At 37.1% G+C, this 11,463-nt stretch overlaps 1 protein-coding gene across 1 annotated transcript in view; it reads left to right on the top strand.

The window, feature by feature from the left end:
• The first annotated feature begins 1,794 nt into the window (after positions 1 to 1,794).
• The window catches only part of LOC127680344 (selection and upkeep of intraepithelial T-cells protein 10-like), a 33,268-nt gene continuing 23,599 nt past the window's right edge, over positions 1,795 to 11,463 (top strand). The window contains exons 1-2 of the mRNA XM_052175828.1: positions 1,795 to 1,875; positions 6,005 to 6,286. Of these exons, the coding sequence (XP_052031788.1) occupies positions 1,797 to 1,875; positions 6,005 to 6,286 (361 nt within the window). The 5' untranslated portion in view covers positions 1,795 to 1,796. The remainder of the gene's footprint in view (positions 1,876 to 6,004; positions 6,287 to 11,463) is intronic.

Genomic DNA, 11,463 nt, shown 5'->3' with positions numbered 1-11,463 from the left:
GTGTGTTTATGTGTGAATGTTTGCATGTGTTTACATGTGTGTATATGTGCTTTTGTGTATGTGGTAAGAGGACAACATCAGGTTATTTACCTCAATTACTTTCCATTTTACTTTGGAGACAGGGTTTCTCACTGAACCTCAAGTTCACTGGTTTGGCTAGATTGGCTGGCTACCAAGCCTCTGGGATCCACCTAGTTCCACTCCTACACCTCACACTGAGATTACAGGTTTATGTCCCCACGCTCCACTTTCATTTGCATTCTGGGCATGTGCACAGACCATTGTGTTGTGAAAGCTCCTCTATTAGAATATCTCAGCCTACATGTGACTGTTATCCTTTTTTGTTTATGATAGGTTTCTCTTCCTCTCACGATTTTATCAGAAGTGAAAATAGCTTCAGGACTTTCCTCCTCAAAAAATTCCCTCACTTTCCAGAATGTAGTTCATTAGTTATTGATGTCTTTAGTTATTTCATGGTTATTACCAGTCTCCAAACTTCTGGTTTACCGCATTCTTACTTTTAGTGTGGGAGCAACTCTCTCTCAAAAGTTAAACTTTGAAATAATTTTCTTTTTTTGTCTTTTTAAAATATTTAATAATTTATTTATTTATTTACACTTCAGATCTTATTCCCTTCTTAGTCCACTCTCCGACTTTTCCACATCCCATACCTTTTTTCTGTCCCCCTGTCTTCATGAAGATGTACCCACCCCCACCCCACCAGACCGCTAAACTCCTGGGGAACTTTCAAACATTTATCATTGCTTTAAATATCAATGTAAAACCACTTCATGTTAGAGAATAAGAGATAATTTATTTTATAGCCAAATATTAATGGCCATGACCTGGAATACAAATTTAGATGAAACTTGCTGGTAGCAGTTTCATGAAGTAATAGGACAAAGGAAATCATAAATCAAGATACTTATATATTAGTAGGAACCTCAGGTAAGTGAGCTGAAAGCAACTTGGAAAAAGTTCTATAGCCCTCAGATGCCATCTGATGAGGTCATCTGGCTGGTGGGTTGGTGGATACTACAGGTCTGTTTATATATTCTTACAGTTTTATTTTATTTTATCTGTAGGTATGATATGAGCATTTGAGTGCTGGTACCTGCAGAGGTGAAGTTGGAATTACTGGTGGTTGTGAGATGTCTGATGTGGGTGCTGGAAATTTAATGTGCAAGAGAGTATGTGCTCTTAGCCATTGAACCATCGTTCTAATCTCACTGTCTATACATTGTTAAAAAGAAGTTCACATTATTAAATGAGTTGCATAGGAACAATGAATATATAATGTAACCAATATTAATTTCATATTTTGATCAATATACTAAGATTTATACTAATGAAAAGTGGTGACTCTGTCTCTCCTCTTCTAAAGCGACTCTTTAGGTTGGCTTTGTTCTGAAGTACTTGTCTAGGTTTATATTGGTTGGTTTCACAAATGCACAATGAAATTAGGTTTTCTGTGTCTGACTTGTTTTACTAAATATAATGTCCTCCAGTTCTATTGCTTTGTTGAAAATGACAGGATTTCATTCTTCCTTATGGAGAATAATGCTTCCTTCAGTGAAGTTAATGTCCTGAAGACACAGAATCAAGTACAAAACAAGACAGGACTCTAGTAGAGATCACCTTAGTTAGAGGAGTGCCTCCAGTCAATGCTTTTCCTTGCAAGGGGAATTTTCTTAAAATTTTGGATTTTAGAATAGCCTCTTGTTGCTTTTCTCAGTGTTGTCATGGCTCTTAATGCCTCAATTTTGATGCCACATTTTCAATTTAACTTTTCAGGGATGATGGAGCCTTCAGTTTCCTGTTTTCCTGGATTCTTCATGGCCTTCTTTCTCTTACAGATCACAATACTCACCCAAGGTAGAGATATCCTCTCACTTTTATTGATGAACTTTGTCCTTGGACAATTTTATACACGCTTAAAAGGAAATCTGCTTTCTTGCCTCCAATGCTCTTATCTCCCTTTTACCCTTGTCATCCCCTCACATCACAACATGTTCCCTTCTCACATTTAGCTTTTGCATTATTTTGTAACTCATTGCTTTTTAACCAGGACTGTCTATGTAGCCACATGTTTCAGATTATCTGCTGGGGCATGGTGGACTCACAGAATTGAAGACAATGGTTATCTCTGTCTTAAAATCCACCAACAGTTCAGCATGAAGTGTAGGGTCCCATGTGTAATTCCCTGAATAATAAAAGCAGGCTCAGTTTTTTATTGATTATTTTTTTTTTTTTTTACTTTTCAAATGTTTTTGTATGTCACAGTTTCCCCTCCATAACTCCCTATTCCATCCCCACTTTCCCCTGCTTCTATGAGGGTATTCCCCCCAGTACTGCCTCATTGCTCTAGCATTCCCCCATTCTGGTTATTGAGCCTCCACAGGACCAAGGGGCTCTCCTTTCATTGTTGCCAGATAAGGCAATCCTCTCCTAAATATGCAGCTAGAGCCCCAGTTCCCTCCATGTGTACTCTTTGGTTGGTGGTTTAGTCCCTGGGAGCTCTGGTGGTCTGGTTGATTGATATTGTTGATCTTCCTATGGGATTGAAAACCCATTCAGCTCCATCAGTCTTTCCCCAAACTCTGCCATTGGGGTTCCTTTGCTCAGTTCCATGGGTGTCTGTGAGCATCTACATCTGTACTGATCAGGCTCTGACACAGTCCCTCAGGGGACAGCTATACTAGGCTCCTGTCAGCAAGAGCTTCTTGGCTCAGTTTGGTGTCTATAGGTGGGATGGATCCCTAGATGGGGCAGTCTCTGGATGGCCTTCAGTTTCAGCTCCACTCTTTAGCCCTGCCTGTCTTTCAGATAGAAGTAATTCTGGATTAATTTTTTTTGAGATGGGTGGGTGGGTGGGCCCATCACACAACCAGGGGCTGTGCCTAAGCACTGGATATGGTCTCTACAGGTTTTATCTCCACTTTTTGGGTATTTTGGCTAATGCCATCCCTGTTGAGTCATAGAGAACCTCTTGGATCCTTGGTATCTGGGACTTTCTAGTGACTACCCTGTTTCACATCCTCCATTGTTACATACCTCTGTTTAATTTCCTGATCCTGGCCCCCATTTTTTCCCCTCTCCTCTCTTCCTCCCTACTTCTACTTCCCATGTTTATTTTGTTCCCCCTTCTAAATAAGGCCAAAGCATCCACACTTTGGTCTTCCTTTTTCTTTGCTTTCGTATGGTCTGAGAGTTGTATTGTGAGTATTCTCAGGTTTTTGGCTGATATCTGCTTATCAGTTAGGACATACCATGTGTCTTCTTTTGTAACTTGGTTACCTCACTCAGGATGATATTTCAGTTTTTAAATTTTTTATTAGATATTTGCTTTATTTACATTTCAAATGTCATCCCCTTTCCTCGTTTCCCCTCCAAAAACACCCTATCCCATTCCCCCCAGCCCTGCTAACCAATCCCCCACTCCTACTTTCCTGACCTGGCATTCTCCTACACTGGGGCATCAAGCCTTCATAGGACCAATTGCTTCTCCTCTCATTGAGGTCTGAAAAGGCCATCCTCTTCTATATATGTAGCTGAAGCCATGGGTCCCTCCATGTGTACTTTTGGTTGGTGATTTAGTCCCTGGGAGCTCTGGGGGTAGTGGTTGGTACATATTGTTCCTCTTATGGGGCTGCAAACCTCTTCAGCTCCTTGGGTCCTTTCTCTAGCTCCTCCATTGGTGATCCTGTTTGGCTGTGAGCCACAGGTCTTTTAATTTCCCTTCTAAGAAGGACCAAAGTATCCACACTTTGGTTTTCCTTATTCTTGAACTTCATGTGGTCTGTGAATTGTATCTTGGGTATTCTGAGCTTTTCAGCAAATACTCACTTATCAGTGCGTATATACCATGTATGTTCTTTTGTGGTTGGTTTACCTCACTCAGGATGATATTTTTCTAGTTCCATCCATTTGCCTGTGAATTTCATGAAGTCATTGTTTTTAATAGCTGAGTTGTACTCAGCTATGTAACTATTATGTAACTGTACCACATTTTCTATATCTGTTCCTCTGTTGAGGGATATCTGGGTTCTTTTCAACTTCTGGCTATTATAAATAAGGGTGCTATGAATATAGTAGAGCATGTGCCATTATATATCACAGCATCTTTTGGATATATGCCAAGGAGTGGTATATCTGTGTCCTCAGGTAGAACTACTTCCAATTTTCTGTGGAACCACCAGATGATTTTCAAACTGGTGGTGCAAGCTTGCAATCCCACCAGCAATGGAGGAGTGCTCTTTCCAAACATCCTTGCCAGCATCTGCTGTCACCTGAGCTTTTGATTTTAGCCATTCTTTCCGTTTTGAGGTAGAATCTCAGGGTTGTTCTCATTTGCATTTCCCTGATGACTAAGGGTGCTGAAATCTCTAGGTGGTTCTTGGCCATTTTAGATTCCTTAGCTGAGAATTCTTTGTTTAGCTCTGTATTTCATTTTTAATAGGGTTATTTGGTTCTCTAGGACCACTCTAGAGTATAACTGAATTTTAAATACTTTTATAAGAATATTTTACTATTGCTTTTATAGCTGTGGGGAATTCCACCATATGATCACTCAAAATCAATTTATCTCTGTCTTATTTTATAAATATATTAAAATATTATGCTATACCCTTACATAATAATGAAAGACATGTTAAAATATATCCTTAAATGAAAGATTTATTATTATTTCAAGTTATTATATGCTAATTCAATGCTAGTAATTTTAATTTTTGCATATGACATTTTACATATGTATAAATGCATATATGAAATTTTAGTATTGATCTATCAGGTCACGTGCACCTCTGCAAAAATCCTTTGTAATTTAGTTATATTTTATTGAATTAATTGAGGTTTCTAGAGAGCATTGACACCTCTGTCTGTACTTTGAATAGGTCCCTTTCCTTTGATGTGGCCCTCAAAGGAACACTTTCTTTAGTGAGGTTTCTGCACATAGAAAAACACATAAAGTGTACAAGTTAGTGAAAATGTGCTTGTAGGAACATTCATGTATTCATTCTTCAGCTCTAGATACTGAATATTTTCAGTAGCTCAAAATGTTGTTTTAATCTTTCCTAGTCAATATCACGGTATCATTGCAAAAGTGACCAAACTTCTAACTTCCATTGTCATATTGTGTCATAGATTAGTCACATTAATGTATTATTAAATGTATTATAACAATCTCTGTAATGGCCAAAATTACTCTCCATTATTTATTTATTATATGGCAGGAGTTTATTTTTTGCATTTGTTTTTGGTATTAGTATTTGGATTTGTTGGTATTATTTTTATTACTTTGGTTTTCGGGGGCTATTATTACTAATGCTGCCATTAATATTTTAAAATTTGTCAACTTCTACTAAAAATTTCTGGGTTGTGAATATGTATATATATATGTGTGTGTGTATTATTTATTTATTTATTATTTATAATTTAGTACATACTGACACTTTCCCATATAAAGAGTTCTCTGTCTTTTGATCTGTGGCAACATCAGTCCTGCTTCTTCAATGCCTTAATGGAGATCAAGTATGTCTCAATGAGGTTTTGTTTTGCATTTACCTGGTAGGTGATGATGTTGAACATCCTTGAATATTCTTATTGATATCATTATGATATCTCTTTAGATAAATATATCTTCTATTGCTTTTATATGTTAGAAAATAAACTTGATTTATAGTGCCTGTCAGATAGTTTGAACACAGTTCCTTTCTCAGATATAGTATAGATATTTTCTAGTCTGTGGCTTTCTCTTTTTGCTCATACTCTGATGTACAGAAATTACTAAATTTTATGAAGTCTAATTTATTGTTTTTCTCTGATTATAATTTTGCATCTTCCAGGTCTGTGTTTTACTTGGAGTATTGCTTTTGCCCTAATTGTTGCTAACCACATTCCTCATGGGATCCAAGCAGTAGACCATTGGGAATGAGCACTTTCACAAATGTGTCAACTCTTGCATGCACACTGAATCATAATGCCATCTTTCTCATCTTCCTAGCTATGAGCATGGATATACAGATTAACATTCAGGTTCCAGGTACAGAAGGGGTACTGGTGGAGTGTACTTCAGGAAGCTTGAACCCCCCTGCTGAGATGAAATGGAGAGACAGCAAGGGAAATATAATTCCACATTCAACCACAGTTGACTCTCAAGATACAGCTGGGTTATTGAATTTGAAGAGCAGCATTCTTCTGAAGAACAGAGTACAAGGTCCTATTACTTGTTCCATTTACAATGTAACTACTAATCAAGAGAAAAAAAGAAGTATTGTCCTACCAGGTAAGCTTTTATGACTTGGTTCTATCAGATATCAATTGTTTTAGTCAAGGAGTCAAATTAAGGAGAGAACTGAGTGAAACAATAAATGTGAAGTTATGTTACATGCTACACATTGCTATAAAGTTGTACTATTTGAGTTGCTGAAAAACAGAAAAGTACTGGCTGCTATGGAAAATATTTTAAAGAAAGGCTGGAGAGAAGGCTCAGAAGTTAAGAACATTCATTTTCTTTGATGACTAGTTTGATTCCTAGCACCCATACTAGAAGACTCACAACTATCTGTAACTCCATCTCTAGGGAATCCAATGTCCTCTTCTGGATTCTATATGGTCCTATATGTTTGTGCTCATATTCTCTTGCAGACACTCACCTTCACACATGCACACATACATAGAAAATAAATCATAAAGAAGGTATTGAAATAATTGGACAATAAGTTCTCAATCTGTGTAGCAGGTTGAGGATTCAAAAGTTATATGACTTCCACATAAACTATTTCTAGATTTGGACCTCTGAATATTATTTTTTCTTTAAAACTATTGTTTTATCTCATCTGGAAAATAGCATGTATAACTTTTGTGGTAAAAAGAAGATCAGAATTTTTCTGTATGTGCCTCTGTGGATAATAGGAGTCAAGATAACAAGGGAAAGGTCATATTCTAAATACAAAGAGAGAAGAAAGCACCAGGAAGCATAAACATGTTGACAGGACAGCTTAAAGGCATAGAAGAAGTAAGATGACTACACACCGAGAAGTAGGACACAGCCTCCAGTTACATGCCTGATAATGGAGGGAGACATAAATCCAAAGTCTCAACCATAAGGAAGCCTGGCAGCCTATGATAGACTGGCGATCCTTATCATAGGATATACCAGAGATCTCATAAGTCCTAAGTTCAATGTGTATTGGCAAGGGGGAGATTTTTTGTTTAGACATGTGTATATTCATCCTCATAACAATGATCATGATGTTGTTGTTATTGTTGTTTTCTTTGTTTTTGTTTTATCCCACAGCAAGTATGACATGGAAGAAATCCAAATACATACTGGTAGATAAATGGAGGTAAAAGTGCAGTATACATATAAAATAGGGGGAAAAAGAATTAAAGAAAGAAAACTAGGTTTTGTAATACATGAAATTAAATGGAAGATTGAGTCAATCATAAAATTGAAATTATTTGTATTATAATAATAAATAAATAAATAAATAAATAAATAAATAAATTTAACTTACATAAAGTATGCAGAACAATCAAATAAGCACAAAAAGAAAATTTTACACAGAGGCTGCCAGGGACTGAAGAGAATGAGAATATGGGGAGTTGTATTTAATGGATCCAGAGGTTCAGTTTTAAATGAAACAATGGACAATAGTATTTGGGTGTTGATGTTTGCGCAGCAATGTTGTTTATTGACATTGAAGCATATGTTTAAAAAATCAGGCATTATATTTCATGCAACAAATCATTTACATATTAATTTTAAAATTTAATAAATGCTCTGAGATTTAAAAACAATTAGTATCACAACTGAGTAAGTTTGAATGGAAAATGTAGTTTGGGACAGAATGATCTAAATGCATATGTAAATATCACATTCTGAGGTTGAATTTTTATCCAAAGGAGCCATCTGCTCTTAGACTTTCAAAATTGTGTAATTATTAGTTTCTAAGTAATTGTTATTCTCACATGGATTCAAATCAGGCCTTCCAAACATCACAGCTTACAATAAACAACGGAACCAATTAACATGACAGAAGGTATATATTAGGTTGGATTTTCACAACTGAGAAAAGCTATTGAAATAAAAAGATCCAGATGCTAGCACAACCTTAAGTTCATTCTTTTCAGATACCCTCAAATTGTATTAGATACGTAATATTTTACCCAAATGATGATTTAATGCATAAAAGGTTACATCCTTCCTGTAGTTGAAAAGTCTAGGACACACCTGTAAGGGAATCTGCTTGCCAGTGGCATTAGAATGACAGCTGTGTGAAGATGTGGGAAATAAATTGGTTTTAAATCTCACATACCAGACTCATTCAGACAACTTTATCTTAAAAAGCATTGAGGGGAAATATTAAGCAAGAGACTTACATTTAAACTAGGAATTTAGGTAGTATTTTAGGTAGTATAAGGAGAAAAATTTGAAGTACAGAGGACGCTAACATAGGCCAAAGATACTTAAGTTTAATTCGATCATTAATGGCCATTTGCAATTCATAGTTTGTCAAGTATTTAATGATGACATGTGAGTTTCCTAAATGGTTGAGTTCAATTTAAATCATTTTGACATATCTTTGGTTAAACATTAAAAAATGATATATATATTTTTTTACCAAAAAAGGAAGTAAGGTGTGCAGTTATACACCATGATTGATAAAATTAGGTAACAAAGAAGTTTTCGGCTTTGATAATAATTATTGGGCATAGGAACGTTAGCAACTTCAAACCCATGTGATCAAATGAACAACACCCATTTAAATCATCAGTATGGTCATTCATTCTAAAGCTAGGATTTGTGTCTGTGGTTAGGAATGGTGTGGGGGTGGGGAGGGGGAGATTTGATGTGATGGTCACTCCTCTGCATACCTTGTAGGCCTATGTTAGTGTCCTCTGTATTTTAAATTTTTCTCCTTATACTACCTAAAATACTACCTAAATTCCTAGTTTAAATGTAAGGGTCTTGCTTAATATTTCCCCTCAATGCCAATATTGAAGAAAAAAATCCATTTTGCTGTTCTCTATCTCAGAACAACATACCCAAGTTCTGAGCTAGCAGTTTGACACATCCTGTTTTGCTCACCATAGTGTTTGATTCATCAGTGGATAACCTTGGAATAACCTGTCTAAAATCATGAGCCAAAATAAGGCATTCTTCTTAACATTTTTAATTAGTTAAGTAATTTACTTTACATCCAAACCATAGTTTTCCCCTTCCCACTCTCTTCCAAGTCTTTTCCCCTCTAGAACCTTCCCATCCACTCCTCCTCCCCTACTCTTCGGTAAAGGGGAGGCCTTCCATAGATATCAACCTGTCTTAGCATATCAAGTTTCAGTAAGACTAGGCCCATTTTTTTCCTATTGAGGGCAGAAGAGACAGTCCAGTAAGGGCAAAGGGTCCCAAAGGTAGACAGCAGAATCAGGGATATCACCTTCTCCCACTGTTAGGAGGCCCACATGGAGACCAAGTTGTACAACTTTTCTGTATATTCAGAGGGCCTATGCTAGTTCCATGACTGCTACCTGGTAGGCCATTCAGATTCTGTGGATCCCTATGGGCCCAGGTCAGTTGATTTTGTAGGTTTTCTTGTGGTGTCCTTGACCCTCCTGGCTCCTTCCTCTCTTCAAAAATCTGCTTAATGTTTGGATGTAGGTTTGCGGCTCTATTTCCATCAGTTGGTACATGAACCTTCTCTGGCGCTGGTTGGGCTAGGATGCTATTTTCAAGTATAATAGAATAATGCTAATGGTATCAGGGAAGGGTTACCTCTCATGGCATGGATTTCAAGCTGGACCAGTCATTGGTTGGTCAATTCCTCAATTTCTGCATTTACTTCTGCATACCTTGTAGGCAGTAAAAATTGTATGTTGACGGTTTTGTGGCTGGATTGATATCCCAGTACCTTCACTGGAAGTCTTGCCTTGTTACAGGAGATAACCAGTTCAGGATCTATATCCCCTATTGCTGGGAGTTTTAGCTAGGGTAACCCTCATGGATTCCTGGCAGTTTCCATTACCCTGGTTTCTCACTTATCCCAGAGATGGCCCCTCATGATTTTGGTTGTCTTTTCAGTACTCTCACTATCCTTGCCCTACCTGACCCCCCCCCCTTTCAGTATCCACTTCCATCCCATTTAGTCCCCTCCCCTCATTCACCCATAATGTATAGTCTATTTTCCTTTCTCAGTGAGATTTACACATCCCACCTTGAGCCCTCCATGTTACTTAATATCTTTGCATCTGTGGTTGTAGTGTGGCTATCCTATACTTTATGACTAATATTAACATTCTAGAATATATGCCATGTTTTGACTTTCTGAGTCTGGGTTGCTTAGGATGATCCTTTCTAAGTCCATCCATTTGTCTGCAGATGTTGTGATGTCATTGCTTTTATTGAGTAGTATTTCATTGTGTAAATATATCATGTTTCCTTTATCCATTCAGCAGTTAAGTGACATCTAGGTGGTTTTCAGTTTCTAGCAATTATTAATAAAGCTTCTGTGGACAGAGTTGAGGTAGTGTTCTTGTGGTAGAATGGAGTGTCCTTTGGGTATATGTCCAGTAGTGATATAGCTAGTTCTTGAGTTAGATCTGTAACCAGATTTCTAATAAACCGCAAAATTGACTTTCAAAATGACAGTACAATTTTGCACTCCCACTAGCTATTGAGAAGTGTTCTACTTGTTCCACATTCTTGCCAGTATAAGCTGTCAGTTGAGTTTTTATCTTAGCCATTCTGATGGTTTAAGATGGAATCACAGGGTCCTTTTGATTGCATTTCTCCCCATGGCTAAGAATATTGAACATTTAAGTGCTTTTTGAACATTAGAATTCCTCTTTCAAGTATTCTCTGTTTAGATATATACCCCATTTTAATTGTGTTATTTGATTTGTTGATGTCTAGTTTTCTTTTAAGTTCTTTATATATTTTGGATATCAGAACTTTGTTGAATGCAGGGTTGAGGATAACATTTCCCAATCTGTAGGCTACTGTTTTGTCCTTTTGATAGTGTCTTTTGCCTTACAATGCTTTTCAATGTCACAAAGTCCCATTTATTAATTAATTACTGATTAGTGTTTCCTGTGCCAATGCTTTCAAGAATATTCTCCACTTTTTCCTTTTTTTTTTTTAATATTTATTTTATTTATGTGAGTACACTGTAGCTGTCCTCAGACATACCAGAAGAGGGCATTGGTTCCCATTACAGATGGTTATGTGCCACCATATGGTTGCTGGTAATTGAACTCAGGACCTCTGAAAGAGCAATCAGTGCTCTTAACCACTGAGTCATTTCTCCAGACCCCCTTCTCTCTCTTCTATCAGGTTTAGTATATCTAGTTGTTGTTTTTTTTTTCCCCTAGACAGGGTTTTTCTGTGTAGCTCTGGCTGTCCTGGAACTCACTCTGTAGACCAGGCTGGCCTTGAACTCAGAAATCTGCCTGCCTCTGCCT

This window comes from Apodemus sylvaticus, chromosome 3 (genome assembly GCF_947179515.1).
Source record: "Apodemus sylvaticus chromosome 3, mApoSyl1.1, whole genome shotgun sequence".
Taxonomy (NCBI): Eukaryota; Metazoa; Chordata; class Mammalia; order Rodentia; family Muridae; genus Apodemus; species Apodemus sylvaticus.
Note: the sequence above shows the minus strand (reverse complement) of the source record. Positions and strands in the feature narration are given on the sequence as shown.